The following is a 19,423-nucleotide window of genomic DNA, read 5'->3' on the forward strand; positions in this document are numbered from 1 at the left end:
ACTCTCACAAACAATTCTATTATTAGGACAAGTTATCCTCAGGGCCAAGCCAAGGATGCTGGAGCCTAGGTGAATGACTTTGCAACCCCCCTGAACTACAGGGAAGCCACTGCCCACCATCCTCTTCCACACCATGTGGAAGCTACTTCCATCTCTGACATCATCCTTACTGTTGGGAAGCTGGCACCACCCTCTTCCTTCCCCCTGCACCGTGAGAAAGCCATCATCATTCATGCTGCCCTCACTGGGGCAAGAGCTGTGGCTTGCCTGGTGCCATACCTCCCAACATGAGTGGGTTGGGCAGCAAAAATGCCCTGAAAAAAGGCCCTACCTTGCCTCCTGCCATTGGGGAAAAGAAGAAGGAAGGGGGCTCAGATTCTCCACTTCTCATGAAGGGAGGAAGCAAATGAGAAGGCTTCCTGTGGGCTGCCCACTAGAGCCACAGTAACCATCTAGGACTGCAGCACACTGGCAACACATGTTGGCAAGGAGGCAACAGGGCTGGTTTTGACACTGCTCCATCTCTGGTGCCCTATAAGATGACCTTGGTGTGTCTAATGGATGGGCTGCCCTGCCTTGTGTTTAGTACACTGTCACATCGTAAAATTGACTCTGAACCCCTATGATGGATTAATCTGGGTTGATGTGTAGAAACATCTAAAACACTCTTTAATAGTTTATTCCCAAGGTTTTGATCCATTCTGTACTATGCTATACAAAATGGCATGGACGTTAATAAGTGTGCTTAGATTAAATCACTTACTCAAGCTGTGTTATTTTCTCCGATAGAGCTGCTATTACACAGAAGAGTTCAAGGTTTAATCTGTATTGACCTGGAAGTTCAAGAATCTGAAAGAAAAAAAATAGTGTTATAGAATTTGAAGGGCATTTGACTTAACAGATATTTATTTTTCTGTTTTGTCCCTGGCTTAAGAAGACCTACTCCCAGTAGCAGAAGGAGACATCACATATCACCTTCATATGCCATCCCTGCAAACTGAAACTGAACCCATACAAGACGAAAGTGATGCTGGTTGGAAAGGCAGAGATCTTGTACTCTCCACATTCGATGGAGTTCACTTGCCACTTGCAGATTCAGTTAAGAGCCATGGGGTTATACTGGATTCAGTACTACAATTAGAAAAGCAAGTTAAGGCAGCTGCAAAAAACACTTTCTACAACTTCAGTCTAACCTGGAAGACAGCCCCCTACCTTGATACGGCCTATCTGGCCACCTGAATCCATGCCATTGTAACATTCGAGACCTGATTACAGCCACACATTTCATAAATACCTGAGGTGCTGTGGCCGAGTACTAAAACACTTCGTCATTGAACACGAACCTGATGTACCTCCTATGCTCTAGACATATTGAGATATGAAAATAAGCATCCTGCAAGTCTAAGACTGCAAACTATGCATCATGGGAGACTATGTTTAAGATCCAAGGGAGTGTGACCATTCTAAATTTTAAGACTTTCAAATAATTATTTAAGCCTCTCAGACCGAAGATGGTTCTTTTCCCTCCATCCTTCTTGTCCACCAGGAAGAAGCGTGAGAAAAACCCAAATAGTGTGTCTGAACTAGGGACCTTTTGAAGCGCCTCTTTCTCTAATAATGTATTAATCTTCTCTTGCAATTCAGGTACAATATTATTGGGGGTCCGAGAAGGCAAATAAGTCAGAGTCAAGGAATAGTATTCCAACCTGTAACCTACTTTAATAATAGACAAAACCCAAACATCAGAAGAAATGTCCTGGCATGCATGGAGGAACTTTGACAATCTGTCCTCAAAGAGTGCTGAGGTTACAGATTTTTGCACCTTTAGTCAGAACTGGCCCTTCTGGTTCTACATATGCTCTTTATTAGGTTGGTTCTGGTGGGATGATGTAAGATGCCCTGATTGCTTCCTTCTGGGTTGAGCCTGTCCTGAGTAAGGTGCTCTATATGGATACTGTTGTCGATATGGCTGGAATCAATGTGACCTATAGTCACATCTCTGTTGATAGTATTGTCTTCCTGACCTTCTGTAAGACTGGCCTCCAGGTGCTGCTGGCAAGACACCATAAGATTTAGCCGTCCTTTTTCTTTTTAGATAAGCGACTTTTTAGAAAAGCGACTGTTTCCGGGGTATCTGAATAAATATATTTTAAAATACAGTCTTTTGGTTTTTGACGTGCCTGTTCCATCGCCAGGTACATCTGTTGCTGGGCTTCTGTCTCCATCCTGGCTTCCCTTTCCAATGATGGAGACTGTGAGCTTGATCTCCTACGGGACACAACAACTGACTCTGATCTTGGTTCAGGCATGGGTTCCAGAACAGGCGGATTGCTACAGTTCCAGGATTTGCTTCACAGTTTCTCTAAGTGCTTCAATTTGTTCTTCTGCTTTTGGGGCAGTGGATCCAAAGGAGCCTCTTCAGTTTCAGTTGGCAGCAGAGATCTCAATGTCCCTTCTAGAGACTTCGGGAGGCTATCATCAAGTGGGACAATGCTTGGTACCAAGCGAGTTGATGCCGAGGTCTCACAAGACCATGACAACTTTCAATGTCGGTTTCAATGGCGACTCGGATCCGAGGGTATATTTGCATATATTATTACTACTATAACATTACAGTACCAAAAGAATGTTATTTTTAGACATTCCATAGGGAACGTGTACTAAACATGCAATAAAATAGGACTTGTGACAAGAGTAACTACTGCTCTTGGATAGAAATATTGTGAGAGAAAATCGCTTCCTTCTCTTCCTCTACTTTGTGGGTGTATGGTGTGTAGGTGACTTTGCACACAGCTCTTAGAGAAAGAGTGCCAGTTGACGCCAGATACGGCTCATACCATGCACTCTGCCTCAGCACATGTCTTTGCTGCTGGGCTACTGGTGCTTGACATGGCCTTCTCCCATTGCATGGCTTTCAGTAGGGAGGCACGATCCCCTCTTGTCTTAGGGGTAAACTGTTGGCAGTGCTTGCCCAATTCAACGATGTGGCCCCCTCCCAGACATGCTAAGCGCAGGGAATGAACAAAGAGAAAATGGATAACCACAAATGAAGGCAGAGGGGCAAACAGTCAATATATATATATAAAACAATGAAACCAGATGTGCAACAATAATGGTAATTCACACATAAATAAATTTGTAATAATCCGCATAAAAATAAATTAAATTAAAGGACCCAAGTGCCATAAGCATTCAATGGTGCACTGAACAGGACTGGTAAGAGAACCAACTCATAAATGCATGTTATGGAACAATGCCAAAAACTTTTCTTAGTCCTGTGGTGTCCAACAAAATGATGCCCAGGAGGCGAGCAAGCCCGAAGCACGGAGTCCCTCCGCCCGACATTCAGGGCTGGCAAGATTCCTGATGTTTCTTGCAGTCTTCCTCAGGAGTGGATGAACATCATATGCTGATAAAGAAATATACATTGAAACATAGTCTAGGAATACAACAATGTTAATCCATAATACAACGGTGCACTCATCAAACAAATCAATCAATGTGGCACCAAAGAGTCACAGGTCCATTCTGGCTACCGAGCGCACAGAACCCCAAACATACATGGTTTTAAAGGTTATTCAATCAAAAACCAACAAAACAGCTTAAAGGGACATGCCACCAAAAAATCAATACATTGAATCCACATTCTGGATAACTTACATATTTACAGATGCTGTAATCAATCAAGACCACAAAAGGCAACAAGGTCACATAAAACTCACAAGAAACATGACAAATCTATTTCAGTATTCAGACCCCGAGGTTTCACAGAAGAGAGGGTATGTGTCCAACATACTTCCTTTTGTAATACTGTCCTCTGTAATCTACACTGAGGAACCCCCTGACCCAAAAAAAGCACAGTGTAACAAAAATCATCTACTCTGTGTTGATGTTCAATGAAGTGTTCTACCAAGGGTGCCTCATAATTGTGCGTGCGTATACGGGACATCTGTTCCAAGAGCTGAATTTTAAGCTGTCTGGTTGTGCTCCCAATGTCAAATAAATTACATCTAAAGATAATTAACAAAGTTTGATGGGGATAGCCGCGATTATAAAAAGCTTGAAGCATGCTTTGGGCTTCCCTGTCATAATCTGTTTGTTTGGAGGCATTCCTCTTTAAGCGTAGAAGCTGGCCATAAGGTATATTACATTTCAATGATCTTGAATGAAAGGAATCAAAATAAAGATAAGAATTACGGTCAGTGTTCCTTTTATGTGGTCTGACACCCAATGTAGTGTCAGACTGCCTATACACACTAATATCCAAAAAATCTATGTTGGTTCTGTTCATTTGTCAAGTAAATTTAACATTTTCATCCAGAGAATTCATCCAAGTTCCAAAGTTTTCTGCGCTTGTTGAGTCAGACAAAATCAAAAATAAATCATCTATGAATCTACAGTACAAAATCATGGAATCAAAAAAAGGGTTAACTGTCTGGTTGTAAACAAAATTATTCTGCAAGTGTGCCATATATAAATTGGCAACACTGGGGGCAGTGGCGCACCCCATTGCTACCCCTTGACTTGGTAGAAAAAAACAATCTCCAAAATGAAAGTAATTCTTCTCTACCACCAAGTCAAACAGTTGTAATAAAAACTCGGTTGGGGGTGACTGCATGGGATGTGTTCTAAGTGCTGACTCCACAATTTCCTGCGCCTCTTTAAATGGAATAGATGTATAAAGGGACGATACGTCCATAGTCATCAAAATGCAGTCCCCTGCTATAGTTAAACCCTCTACTTTTTGGATGAAGTCCCTGGTATCCTTGATATACTCCAGAGTATGAGTTACCACCAGCTGCAGAAAAGAGTCAAGGTAAATAGCCAAGGGTTCAAGAATTGAGTTACTGCCCGAAATAATCTGGCGGCCGTGGGGAGGGTTGATGTTCTTGTGGATTTGGGGCAAAATGTAAAAAACCCAGGGTTCTAGGGGAGGTATTCAACAAAGCCCTGAATAAAGAGTCAGGTATGAAACCCATGACCAACGCTTCTTCTAACACTATTCTGATTAACCGCATTATATGAGAAGTGGGATCCCTGACCACGTGACCATTTCAGCGAGAAAATCTGGCTCAGGAATGTGGGAGAGGTCGCCCCCCCAATAGCTTGTAAGTTAAAGAAATCTTGTTCCAAGCAGCTGGCCTGTGCAGGTGCAGTTCCAATGTGGGACTGCACTGAAGATCGTACATGAATATTACTCCCATTCTGCAATCAATATCAGTTAACAGGCACAATTCTAGGTATTGGCTATCACATACAAGCTTTTCTTGGGTTTGGTCCGACATATCTATGGGACCATCTCTCTCCCTATGTTCCACCATGGCAGCTTTGTTCATCTGAATAGGGCCTTTTGCAGGTGCCACCTTGCACATGGGCAAAATCAACAACTGCCCATACATGTGCATTTTCTGTGGTGGCCCCTACCCTATGGAACAGCTTACATGAAGAGGTCAGGAAAGCTCCTACTCTTCTAGATGGGCTCTCTCTGTGGTGGCTCCTACCCTATGGAACAGCCTGCCTGAGAAGTCAGGAGAAGCTTTCTGCAAATGATGCAAAACCAAATTATTCAAAAAGGCTTTTTACTCAGATAGAAGGGCTACATTGTAGGGAGGGGGTCTCAGATGCTTCGCTAATGAGTTAGGGACCACAGACCTCACCACTATGTTGCCTTACATATTATCTGTTGCTTTAAATATGTACCTGTGCTTCATGTTGTCTAATGTCAGTCCTAGAATTCATTATGTTCTGTTTCAGCATTTCTTCAATTCTGTATTGGATCCTTGCTAATGCTATGTCTTTGTAAACTTGTATTTATTTATGCCATGGCATTGTTTATGGAAATGTCCTTGATACTGATTGTACTAATCTCGCACTATGTAATTCACCTTGAGTCTCAGTGAGAAAGGCAGACTATAAATGATACAAACAAACAAACAAACAAACAAATGGTGCAAAACTGAATTATCAAGAGGGCTTTTTACTCAGATAGCTGTACTGTAAGGAAGTGGTCTCAAAAGATGTATAAGTAAAGGGATAGGGACTATAAGCTTTACTACTATGTACTGCCTATTGCTGTAAGTAGGATCCTCCTGGATAGTTTATATGTTGTTTAATATGTTAGTCTTAGAATTGCTTATGCTCTCTTTAGCATTTCTTCAATTACTACTAGATTTAAAGCTTTGCAAATTCCATTTATATACCCTATTACATTGTTTATTGGCATATCTTTGAAATTTATTGCATTGACTCACACTATGTAATCTGCCTTGAGTGTCAGTGAGAAAGGCAGACTATAAATAATATAAATAAATACATACATAAATAAATAAACTATCCTCTTCCATAGAAGATGAAGGGAACCACAGAGTTCCTTCATTAGTTTAGCAATTGGAGCAATGAACTTACAACAGTGAAGAGAGGAGCCACTTCAGTTTTCTATTAAGTTCCATGGAGAAGATAGTCAAGATTTACTGAATTAGCATTCATTGACTGTACATATTGTTTACAGTCTAACAATGGTGCTTATGGGGAAACTGTTTTCCCCATCTGTAGTGCGGAGTGCCTGGAAAAAGTTTTCCTGTGAGTACCTTTTGTGAAGCACACATGGTTCCCAGGACTGGAACTCTCTCCAAGACTTGGGCCTGGGTGCATGCTTTACAACACTGGACCAGGACCTATGTCCACACTGCTAAATTGTTAAAGCTCACTGTAACCACTATGTTTTCAGTACATGTGCATGCACAAATTCTTTTTTTAAAGAATTCTTCAAAAAATAGAAGTAGTGATGAAATATGGTTTGAAGAACAGGAAGTAGAAAACCTGTCACTATCAGTGAACATTTTTTCATTTAGAACCAATGTAGATTGGATATAGACTGAACAGACATCTCAGTATAAAATGGTGCTTTGAAATTATTAGACAATATAAATTCAAGTGATAATGAGTTGATGCAGGAATAATAAAAACTAAAGAGCATCCTATTTAATTTTGGGGAAAAGATAGCAGGAGGAGAACATGAACCATTTAATACCACATTTTGCTTCCAACAGTGATGATGGGTATTCCCAACAGATTGTCCAAAGCGTCCAATGCTGAGATGTATATTAACTACTTCAGTATACACTGACATCAGTACCTGGAATCATGAGTATTTACTGGAAAAAATGGTTTAGTGACTTAGCAGATCTAGGCCACTGCCAGTGTTTTGCCAGGAAAAGAACCCCTTTCCCCTCAAAACTGTTAATGCCCCCTTTCATTACAAAAATTCAGTGTGAATGAAAACCCCAATGGTGGGAAAAGATCATTCCACAAAGGCTTAGAATTTATTGCAGTATTCCGCAGCCAGACCCCAAATAGCATCTACTCTACCATAATTCCTGCATTAAATTACTGGCGCAATATGTTTATTGCCAGTGGTTAACATTCAGCCTTTGAAATATTTTGTAATGTGACCAGTTTTTTAATATTACAGTTCATAGGGAAAAGTCATAATTCAAATTTGTTTTGCAAAGGCTTTCACAGACTGAAGCAGTTTTCTGTTCTTCAGTACTTGAAGGCAGGATGAGTCCCTTTGCAGATTGTTTTTTTTTTGCTATTGAAATAACAGAAGTCAATATATGTTTTTTCTTTATGTGCTAACTTAAAAATGTAGAAGGTTCAGTACAACCTTCCCATATCTGCTTTCTAACCTAAAGATGGCCTTCCCAAACATAAAACCACAGTGATATTTTCTTTTTACACAAGCATTCTTCAATATGTTTTCTGTTCAGATTTTTTTTAAAGAAATGTGAAGCAGAATTCTTCAAACTCTGGACTTCAATGTTTTCAATGGTTGCTTCCCACAAGCATCTATCATGTTATGACTAGCATGTGTGAATGAATCATCAAACACTATAGCCAGAGCTTTCATATCACCTTGTTTTACTTCTAGTGCAAGGTTTTTCAGTAGAATCAGTTTATATGCTAAACTCAGTGACATCAAATCCATTTACATCATATGTAAATATAGAATATTTTGATAGAAAGGACACAGACTTTCTGATCTTAATGTCACATCCCATGTATCTTTCTAAATATTCTTGAATGTGGTTAGGGGTGCTTTTTGAAAATATTTCAGCAGTGTTAAAAAGCACCTCCCCCCGTTATGGCAAGTTTTAAAGTGGATGGTTTAGTAGTGTTTAACAGCTTCAAGACTAATATTCTCAATCTGAATTGACTTTACTATCTCTAAGTGATGTCAGCACAAAGACAAATCTTGTTACATTGCACTGTGATGTCATCTTATTCAATACGTGACACTGAATGATTGGGAATATCTATGTTGTTGATCTAAGAAACATTGTCTTCATTCTCACTTGGTTTTGTTTGTCCAAAGTAGTACAGTCATGTAATCAAATCTGATTGTCTACATGGTGTCATGACACAATTCTGTTCACTACAGAATTATGTTCCCTTGAATACAGTAAAAATGGTAAGAAACAGTTGGACTCCTTTTCAAAATGATAGTTTGAGGCAGGTATTTCAGTAAGATTGTGTCATATTTCAGTGCTCAATTATCATTCAGGAGTCCTCTTTTATAAGTCACTATCACAAAGTACCACTTTTCCAGCCTCATCTCCCTCTAAATCCATACATACACACTTAGTGTTCACATCTATATTTACAGTGCTTAGAGTATTTATTAGTTTAGAAAAGGTACTGCCAATCCTGAGAAATCATAGGAATGTGTTTTAGAAAAAAAGTGAGTCTGCTTATAAGAACCACTACCTGATATCTATGCAACTGCACTGTATAAATAGTACTTTTTTGTGGCAGGCAGAACTAGAAATTACACTTGGGCTATGCATAAGAAATGGTAGCCCTTACAGTTCAGTGTATTTTATGATATAATGGATCCTTATGAAGTTTGTCCCTTCCCCATTATCTTTCTAAAACATTTGGAACATCCTGAAGGAAAGTCTGCCTTGACCTCCCTTAATATCAATCCCATAACAGCCCCATCTCCAGACAAATTCCTCCTTTGCCTCCAAAACCAAGGAAGTATAACATGCCACTTTCCTTCTTTTTGTTTGGCATTTAAGCTAGGTAAGAACAGGAGCTATAAATTGAGGGTATATGCACAGCTGAGTAAATAGAATAAAAAACAAGTATAAAAGAAGGAAAAAGTGTTTTCCTAATGTAGAGTTTGAAAAACAGTCTTGGCAGAGAAGTGGGGGGGGGGAGGACCAAAACAAAACAGGAAAATGGGTTCTGCTTATAAATTATACTTCTTTAACCTGAACCTTTTTTCAATAGCCCAGAAGTAATAAGAACGGGCGTTTCTTGGACTGTCTAAGCAAGCATTCCAACTCTAAATGGCTTCCTGTTCAAAATGTTCAAAGCCAAAAAGACTGGATTTTTTTTTCTGAGGTTGGTTACAAGTGTGTGAAGCATGTGCTTTTATTTCAGGCCAATTAAAATGTTTTTACATCTCCCCTCTGGTCCCCTAGAAGGATGGCAAAATGTGACCAAATTGTTTTTTCTTCAGCAAGGAAGTTCAACGATTAGCCTTCAGTTAATCTGTAAACATTCACATTTCCCGTTAAAGATAGTTAGGGAGGAACTGCTCAATGTCATTCTGTTTTGGTATTTGCACATATGGGGCTGCTGCTACCCAAACTGCACATAAGAACGAAAGAACTGAGCCTTAACGAGAGGGAAAGAATGGATGTTTGAGGGTGTGAAATGTACTAAACCATTTCCCTTCCCCAATACACTTGAACCTATAATTCACAAACTGTAAATTGTAGGTCCAATTTTGTTTTTTGGTCACTTCAGCCTCAAATATTATTTTGTACAACCTGTTCTTCATAGATGTTCTTTACAAAATAAGGAATACTCTAATTACATTGCTGAGAGTGCAAACAACATACACAGAGTCAAGGTAGGTAATGAGATGTGCCGCAGATGCAGGGGTGAAAATTCCTGTTGAGACCACAGGAATGTCATGAATCCAGCTTTAATTTAAAATCTCTGTTCAATTACCATCTCTAGTTGGTCATTTCTGCACTGTGAGAAGAACATGTATCTAATGGTTACTATGTGTGGTACTTTACATAACTACTTCTCTCCCAGTAGCATCTGTGCTTCATTTATGTGACTTGAGGCAAGCCTGGAATTGAAACCTAATAAACAATGAAGTTGATTCTCAATGCTAAAAAAGTCAAGAAACTTTCTACTGGTTGTGCGGAATTGCCATGTTGCCCTAACTCACCATGTTGGTGAGTCTAAATAAGGATGCTGGTTTCAGATGGTTTTGTATTTGCATAGGGTTACCAACCTCCAGGTAGGGTTTGACATTCTCCCAGAATGAGATTGTTAGCATGTTTATTTTGTTGAGAACCTCTGCACATTTTGAAAGTAAGGCTTTGTATACATACATAGAAGAATAAAAAGGTGCTGAGGTGGGCTTACCATTTTCTCCCTGGGGGGTGGAGGATTCCCCACTCTTGGCTCCTGTCTCTTACCACCACTCTTGTGGATGATGGGAGAAAAATAATGGGAAAAAAAATCACAGTCGGGGAACAGCATGACATCACTTCCAGGGAAAATCCAAAAGTGATGTCAGTCTGCTCTAGGAACCACTAAAAATTCTATTGTTTTACTACAGAGTTTCCAGCACTTCATAGAGAGCCATGAAATTGCTTCTGGGGTTTCCTTGGAAGTGACATTATGCTATCTCCCAGCAGTGGCCCCTCATCTCTCTCTCTCTCTCTCTCTCTCTCTCTCTCTCTCACACACACACACACACACACACAGACACACACACACGACTCCCACTGATTGCCTAGTAACACGTGAAACTGCAGGCAGTAAATTCCAACTCTGAACGTTACTTCCTACAGATAGAAAACTAGCACAGCAGGGCGAAAGATTCTACTCCCTTTTTGTCTCTTGTGCTGTTTTCCTATTTGCACTGAGTTTATAACATTCACCTTGAGTCTCTGCCGCCTCATTTTTCTGCATGTGTTTCCTGATAGTGGCTAAGAAAATTAGGAGTTTGTTCCCAATTAGGGCTACTGAAAGGGAAGATGAAGCCAGTAACATTTCAGAGCTCTTGGTCACTCTTGGAGGTCAATGGAACTTGGCAAGTCATGCAAACATGTTTTCATTAAATGTTTGTATTGGGTTTAGGTTTTGTGAAGAATCCAGAGGGAAGAAGCTCTGTCTATGGGCTTGTGGTAGCTTTGTTGAAGCACTCATCAGTTCTCAAACTAAAGGAAGGAGGCAGACAGGCATGCGTGTATGTGAGAAGAAATGGCAGATTTGGAGATTAGAAGAAACAGAAAAGCAGACACAGACAGCTGTGAGTCAGCTGAAGCACCTTGGAAGTGCAAAATCTCTCTTTGGGGATCAGATGTGAAGTACTTGATCAGCTTCCCTGTAGGATTGTCTCTCTGCCCTCACCTGTGTTTTACTTCTGTATCTGTAAATAAATCAAATACTATAAAAATGTCACAAGTCTCCAGTCTCTCCTCCAAAGGAAACCAAACAAAAGAAGGGCTGATCCTGAAACTTCTTGTGGCCATGGAAAGTGGGAAGCACATAACAATACTCAAAACTGAGCGCAGGGTCCTATGATAGTGCACATGAGATTACTGGCTAATATTTTAGAAACACAAATTTTAAAAAAATCACTGAGAACAAGTGTAGCATAGTGGCTAAGAGAGTAAACTGCATGTCTTCCATCTCAAACACCTCAGAAATTCACTGATGGATTCAGGTAAGCCACTATTCAACTTCCTCATTTGTAATATGAATATAACAACAATAACAAGCTTGTAAGTTTGTTGCAAAGGTTACTGATATAATGCTTGTGAAGTGCTTTATGAACCTTGTAAAGCATTCCATTAATAACATCAGCTTTACCAACATGGCAATTAGAACCTTTGCACTACAAAGGTATTGTAGGGACTTTCCCTATAGCAGCAGATGTCCAAGAACTCTGATTCTACTACTGCTGCACCTGTAAGAATACTGACAATTGCAGAGAGTGGGGGAAGGTAAGACCAAACAGGACAAGTCCAAAAATCTGGAGGTGGAAAAATAAATCTGAGCATTTGGGGACTGTGAAGGAAGTTAATCTGTACAAATGGCATTTTGATTTTTTTATTGCAAGTTGAATGTAAAAAAAGATATCAGTTAGAATACTTCCAGTGTAAAAGGTATGTATATATAATTTACAAGCAATTCTCTTTTGGTCACTAGTCCATATTAACTATATTCACAAGGGACACATTCCATGCTAAAAAAAGTTTATGGCTTTTGAAAATGCCTTTGTTCTTATAACTAATACCTCTGACTTTCCTACTTTATTTTTGGGTGGGAGAAGAGTTTAATCAGCACATGTAAGGAAGCTATAAAATCAATCTATATGCCCTCTAAAATGCCAAAGCAAAATAATGATTTCAAGGGCAATATACTGTCATTGAAGTCCTTCTTTGTTTTGCCAGGGAAAGAAAAAATCTTAATTCTGTTACATGGTCTTAATATGCTTCAGACTATTTAGTGAAATACTGCCATTACCAATACACATAACTTTGTACTACATTAGCTTCCCAGACACTAAATATAAGGCTGGCAAAACTGATAAAATATAAACTTCATGAATTAGCTGTCAAAACATTTTTTCTATTCTCCAAAGCATACAGAAGATGTTCTAGATATATTGCCTTTGGCTGTGCTGTAGAACTCTTGGACAGCCTGCATGATGACAATGGAACTGCTGACAAATGGTACAGTAAGACTCACATGGAAAATATAAGAGAACTCTTTTGGAGAAACCAGGCTCTTATTAACATCCTGGAGAGCTTCTTCAAGATCAGCTAGGTCAAGTGCAAGATCCTGGAAAAAGAAAATATGGACAGCTTTCTTGGCTGAAAAATTCCATGTTCATATCTTTGCTTTGTACAGGCAGCTTCAGAGAATATTGCTAACAGGCCTGTTGCTGATACAAATATTTTTGGTATTTAACCCCTTTCATTATGGTACCTCCCAGTTTTACATATGGTAGATTGTCTATTAACTCAAATACTGTGAATCTCCTGTGTGCTCTGAATAAGTGCAATTTTATGTGTTTCTGTTTCCCCACAATATCCCTGTGTGGGACTGCAAGAAACAGATGTGGCCACAAGCAAATCTAATCCATCCATTTGCTGAGAATACCAAATCCAGAACACAAGATAGATCATTTGGTTCAGCCAGCAGCTGCTTTTCTAGATTAATATAGTAGCATTCTGGGAAATGCTGAATTGGCAGCTAAATTTCTGCCAGCCATTCATATAAATGAGGTGACATTGCACATGCAAAATGGAAACACGATGCTTTTTGGCACAACCATCTGTTTTGTGTTTCCATGGAGCTGATAAATATTAGTCAATTAGTTGTGTTGCTCAGTAGCTTATAAAAGCACAGAAGAAAAGAGCTAAGGGATTATAGCACTCTACAAATCCATTAGAAGGAGTTGCATTATGTAAAGTAGCATTATGCAGATAGTGGCAAAGAATTATTTATCAGCAATGACTTTGACATAAGAATTCATGGCTATAACTGACTACAAGTTAAGTCTGGAAATTGTCGAAGATAATAGAGGAAAAGGAAGTGGATGTAACTCTGCTTAAGAATGCCACTGACAGTTGCTATCCAGTAATTCTGAGTAGTTCATTACATATCAGGCATGGCACCTTGTCTGGGTGCAATCTGCGATACAGAGCACTTTGTAACCTTCTTTCTTCAGGAGGAACCTTGGAATTCTGAATGATTGCCTCTAAATTCACTTCTTTGTTTTTGTGTTCTAAAACCGTTCTTGCCTCTAGAGAATGCAAGGAGAAAATGAAAATATATATATATATATATATTGGAAAAAGCAACGTTAAAAAACAAGCTAGGGTCATAAAAGCAACATAAAAATATCCATAAAACAGACTCCAGACCAGAAGCAGAATATAAAGAACTAAAACCCCATAAGTTAGAAGACTAAGTAAAAACAGATGTTTCCTCTGGCACCTAAAAGATGGCGTAGTAAATGGTAATCACGCCTCAAGGGGAAAGGCATTCCAAATACAAGGTGCCACAACTGAAAATGCCTTGTCTGTAGTTACCACCAACCCCACCTTTGAAGGCAAGGGAACAGAGAGCAGATCTTGGAAGGCAGATTTTAACAGGATAGGCTGGCCAGTATGGGAGGAAGCGGTCCTTCAGATATCCTGGTCTCAAGCCACTTCAGCCATAAAAGTAAAACCTAGCACTTTGAATTGTGCCTGGAAACAGATGGGCAGCCATTGCAGTTCTTCCAGTACAGGAAAGGTATAATCCGTATAACCAATCCCTGACAGTAAGCTGGCTGCTGCATTTTAGACCAACTGAAGTAGAGCTGATATTGAAATTCATGGGACACATATGGCCAGGGTTTTTTTTTGAGCTGGAGCACCCCGGAACAGTGTTCCAGCAGCTCTTTAAAAATACCCACGTAACTGGTGTCACGTGGGTATTTATAAAATGACCTATTTTGGTAATTTTGGCCATGGATTGGACTGCTGCTGGGCGGGGGAGCGTTCCCTCGCCCAGCACCAGCCCGATCTTGGCCGTTTCGACCCTGATCCGGGCCATTTAGGGCCCAAAACGGCCCTGATCAGGGCCAAAACAGCCAGGATCAGGTCAGTGCCAGGCCGGGGAGGGTTCCCCCACCAGGCAGTGGTCCAATCCTGGGCATTTGGGGCCCCTTTTGGCCATTTTGGGCCCAATTCAGTCTCCAAATGGCCAGGATTGGGCCCCAAATGGCCAGCATCAGGCCCTTGCCAGGCGGGGGAAGACTCTCCTGCCCAGCAGCAGCCTGAACCTGGTCCAGGATTGGGCCCGAAATGGCCAAGATCAAGCCCGAAATGGCCACGATCAAGCCCGAAATGGCCAGGATCAGGTCTCTGCCAGGCAGGGGAAATTTGGGCCTAAAATGGACTGGATCGGGGTGGGTGCCCCCTCTGCTGGGTGGGGGAACACTCCCCTGCCCTGCAGCTGCCCAATCCTGGCCATTTTGGGCCCCTTTCGGCCATTTCAGGCCCTAAACAGCCAGGTTCGGGCTGCTGCCCTGGGGGGGAGTGCCCTCCTATGTGGCAGCAGCCTGTTCCAGGCTGATCTGGTCTGTTTGGGGCCCATTTTGGGCCCAAAATGGCCCAGATCTGGCTACTGCTGGGCAGGGGAGTGCTCCCCTGGGGTGGAGCAGCCTGTTCCAGGCTGAATTGTACCCCCTCATGGAGCACAGGAGCACTCCCGGGGTGGCCATGCCTGCATGATGACATCACTTCCCAGAAGTGATGTCATCATACAGTCCTGGTAGTGCACACATGGTGCGTTCATGCGCATGTATTGAGAGACGCACCACCTCCTCCCGGGCGTTGCCCTGGGTGAGAGTTCCCCCCCTCTTTTCCCAGAAAAAAAGCCCCGCATACGGCCTGACACAGATGCACCAGTCTCTATTTCCATAATACTTACCTTGTTCTTTTATGTACACAGGCAAGCATGTGACCGGTAGAATTATTATATGGGAATTAAATCAAGTATAATATGCTATCAGAGCTGTCCAGTTGTTTACTATGGCTACTTTCAAGTTGAATTTGAATATCACATTCTTTGGATTCTCATTTAACTGGCTAGGTCAGCTTCATATGGAAAAAGAAATAGATCCTGCAGCTTCAGGACTTCCTTTTCAGTCTTATCAGACCATGTCACAGGTCTGAGGAAACGGAAAGAAGGGCAGGAGATTTGCCACTGTTCCACATTTAATACCTTGATTATTTCTCTGCATATTATCTCTTCCTTTTTGGATGACAAAAATAATTGATTGTGAATGGAACTGGCTCAAGGTCCTTATAAACAAATGAGTTCTCAATTATGGCTATGGGGCATAATTTCAGATTGCATCCATATGGGCGATAGGCTGGTGCCTCACACCACACGAGTTTATTGGATGAAATGGGCCACAACTTTATTGCTTACAGACATTGGAGCATTGGCAGGGCATAGGGCAATGGATCCATTGCATTGAATGGCCCCTTGTGGTTTGATGTTACTTCCACAGCCCAACTCCAGGGCACCATGGGATGGCAAGTGATGTACTACTGCCCTGGCAACACCAGATGGCTCCTGCCACCCAAGGCAATGCCTGCTACAGCCCAGCCCCAGCACATACCCTTAGGTTTTGCTCCAGGTCCCTTAAGGGGACCCCAAGAAATGTAGAGTGAGGTGCTCACCTGCACCGCTCACCCCAGTGGACCTGGCCCAATGCCCCACAACTGCTAAAGTTGTGACAAGCCAACCACAATGCCGCTGTTACTCCAGGTAGGGAAGGGTGGGAAACTGCTCTGTCTCCTTTGCCACTGCCACAAGAATGGCTGCAACCATGTGGGGGCCACAGGAGAGGAGTCCAGCTGAGCCAGAGTTCCTCCCTCTAAGCCCCCTGCTCATTTGCCTCTGCCCCAGCCTTGTTCCCGGCAGCAATCTTGCCTGCTGGTGAGTCAGCAAGCTTCCTTTGTATCTTGCCAACAGAAAATAAGAAGTCCAAGAGTTTTTCAGCAAGACAAATCTGATTACTGAAAAAATTCATAGCTGAGTGCAAAAAGACAACCTGAGGTTGCAAATGCTCTGTTAACAGAAGTCAGATCTTAGGAAACTAATAATTTTGATTGTGCCATCAAATGCAATGACTATGCATGCCTTTCAGTATACGTAAAGGAGCATTCATTTGGGTTACGAGGATATTGTTTTTGATTCTTAATTCTTCTCTAAACAATTTAAAATCCTAAACTGAACAACAAAATGAGGCAGCTTAGCAAGGAAAGAAAGGGGAAAAGAATAGTCAAGATCTGCACTTTAAGGGAGCACTTGCATGTGAAGGTACGAGCTATATTGGAGTGTAAGGACTGGAAAGAAGAGTCCAGGAAAGAGCTGAAGAAAACAAGTTCTACTAGCAAAGTCTAGACTTAAAGAGGGCAGCAAGATGGACATGGGAGCCAGAGTCTTTGAGGCTGTTTCCACTCCCCACTTTTCTCCCATCCAAGCTTATTCTGGTCTCAGATCCCAGCTGGGAAAAAATTGTTTGAGGGGAAGCAACAGCAGGCAGAGTTCAGCACCCTTTTTCACCCACCCCCCTCAAATCAACCCATTCTTCTGCTTTTCACCTGCACCCTTATACAGGCAAATGCTCCTGTAAACTGAACCAGAACAGCAAGAGGCCTTGAGTTTTTAAGTGTCAGCAATGGCAGTAAGAGGAGTGACTTTAGGTGGAGGTCAGAGAGATTTGAGGATGCCCATCAAGGTACTTACGATTCAGCTCTGATAATCTTGAGTTTATTTCTTTACTCTTGCTCCAGAAGAATTTTATTTTAAGATCAAGATGCTCAATTTGTTGGTGGGCCTCAGCCTGAGATTAAAAATAAGAGAAGTTAGTTTGAAACCATTCTTCTGAAATATATATTCACAAGCAGGAGACCCACAAGGACTTGCAGAAGGCATCTCATTTTCCTGTTCCCCACAATTTCCTCTTTCCCTTCCCTCAAAGCCCCCATAGCCTCTTCCCTTTCCCTGCTTCTTTCTGTTCTTCCCACCCTCCAGCCAATCTGGCTTTATCAATTTACCTGTCTTCCATTTTCCCTCCTTCCTTCTCCTTGGTAGCCTATCCCTGAGCAAACCCTGCACAGTTCCAGCTGCTGGGTTGGGCCAAGTTGAATGGTGCCTGCTGCCAAGCCATGCCCAGCTGTGCAATGGGGAATCCACAAGGACTTGCAGGGGGGCACTGTACTTCCTCTGCCACCAGGCAAATACTAAGCCTATATAAAATATTACCATCCGCCAGCCTCAGAGCAGTATCAGTTGTCCTATGGTCAGAATATTACACAACTTTCTGTGCAGGCTGTGCTACTCTACAAAACAAATGGCTGAAGACCATTAGCATTTCAAATGCATATAAACCCTTTGAGAACAAATCTATCACTGTAGGAAATGGCAAGAGATTTTTCTTGTATGCCAACATCACACTATAGTTTGTGTGGATTATTAAAGGTTGTTTTCATGCTTTCCTAAATATATAAATGGCTGGTTATCAGTTTGAAGGCAAAGTGCCAGATTTGATGCATCAGCGGGCAGAACTAGCCTTTGTGTGGTTCCAGATGCCCACTTGGGAAATTAAAGGCTTTCAACCTCATAAATTAGCATGCTAAAATTAATATGTTTTGTCTGGAGCAACAAGTCATTTTGTTCAAACTGAAGCTTTAGAAGGCAACTATCACCCTATTATGCAATAAAGTCAGTTGATTGTAAAGGGTATCTAGCTATGAAGATATAGGACATACCTAGTATCTAGTGTAAACATCATTATTTTCATATCCTAACATTTTGTTAATCATTAATCAAGTGCTGTTAGTAGAGTCTTCTACCTGTTTCATTGGGGCACCTGAAGATATGGACAGCACAGAGGATGGACGTCCACAGAAGTTATCTTTCTTTTCCTTCATATCTAGAATGAACTTTGTGCCTTTCATCATTTTCCTTTTCTTTTGCCTCTTCTGCTCTGTTGTATGGAACTGTTGGTCATTTATTGTAGCCTGGAACTGTATTATACGATCTGAGGTTTGAGAAAGATCAAGCAGCAAACTTTAGAATATCTGATTTGTTCACATTCCTAAGTGGATGTCTAAAGTAGATGTAACCAAGGGCTGCACTAGACATGATAGCATCCCTACGTCCACTACAGAGACTCACCACCATTTTGGAGCAAGGAATTCCTGCTGGGAAACTCCTTTTAACAGCACTATGGGGACACTTACTCAGGAAAATAGCATGTGGGAGTTCAGGCAAGAGTTTCTCCTCCCCTCCCCATGCCATAAGGGTCCCAAGCTGAAATGGGCAGTATTTAGATGAGGGGCACTTTGAATTGCAGCAGGAAGGGAATAGCAAGAAAGTTGCACTCTACAGTGACGAAAGGGTTAAACCCCCTAGTTTAGCACCATCATCCCAGTTATGCAGCATGTGGAAATCTTTCTGCCCATGGAAACACTGTGCAGGATCCAAGCTCATATCTGCTCAAAATCAACAGGGCTTAAGTTAGCTGCAATTGTCTCTTCCAATTGCTTCTATACATTATCTATCACCAGGGCTGGATTGAGGGGGGGCAGGGGGGTAGCCTGCCCCTGGCGCCACCAAAGAGGAGGTGCCGGGCGCAGCTGCCAGCCGCCCCGGAGGCTGAGTGCAGGGTTGGGAGACCCTCACCAGCCCCGCAGATGGGGCGGCTGGCTTGCCATGCACGCAGGACCTCCCAGCCCTGCGCTCAGCCACCAGCGCGGCAAGCCAGCTGCCCCAGCGCACACCCACAGCGCCACCAGCTCCGCGGCTCACC

The 19,423-nt window shown here is 41.8% G+C and overlaps 1 protein-coding gene across 9 annotated transcripts in view; it reads right to left on the reverse strand.

The window, feature by feature from the left end:
* LOC129326929 (uncharacterized) overlaps nucleotides 1-19,423 on the reverse strand; it is a 228,339-nt gene that overhangs the window by 17,096 nt on the left and 191,820 nt on the right. For 7 of the 9 annotated variants that reach the window (XM_054975299.1, XM_054975290.1, XM_054975282.1 and 4 more), the window contains 5 exons: nucleotides 18,465-18,652; nucleotides 17,356-17,452; nucleotides 13,722-13,849; nucleotides 12,790-12,882; nucleotides 764-849 (listed from right to left, as the gene is read on the reverse strand). In XM_054975299.1, the coding sequence (XP_054831274.1) occupies nucleotides 764-849; nucleotides 12,790-12,882; nucleotides 13,722-13,849; nucleotides 17,356-17,452; nucleotides 18,465-18,652 (592 nt within the window). Of the gene's footprint in view, nucleotides 1-763; nucleotides 3,410-12,789; nucleotides 12,883-13,721; nucleotides 13,850-17,355; nucleotides 17,453-18,464; nucleotides 18,653-19,423 lie in introns of those variants that run through there. The other 2 variants (XR_008596770.1, XM_054975317.1) reach the window with 2 other exon arrangements.

The sequence above is a fragment of the Eublepharis macularius genome, chromosome 1 (assembly GCF_028583425.1).
Source record: "Eublepharis macularius isolate TG4126 chromosome 1, MPM_Emac_v1.0, whole genome shotgun sequence".
In the NCBI taxonomy this organism is placed as follows: Eukaryota; Metazoa; Chordata; class Lepidosauria; order Squamata; family Eublepharidae; genus Eublepharis; species Eublepharis macularius.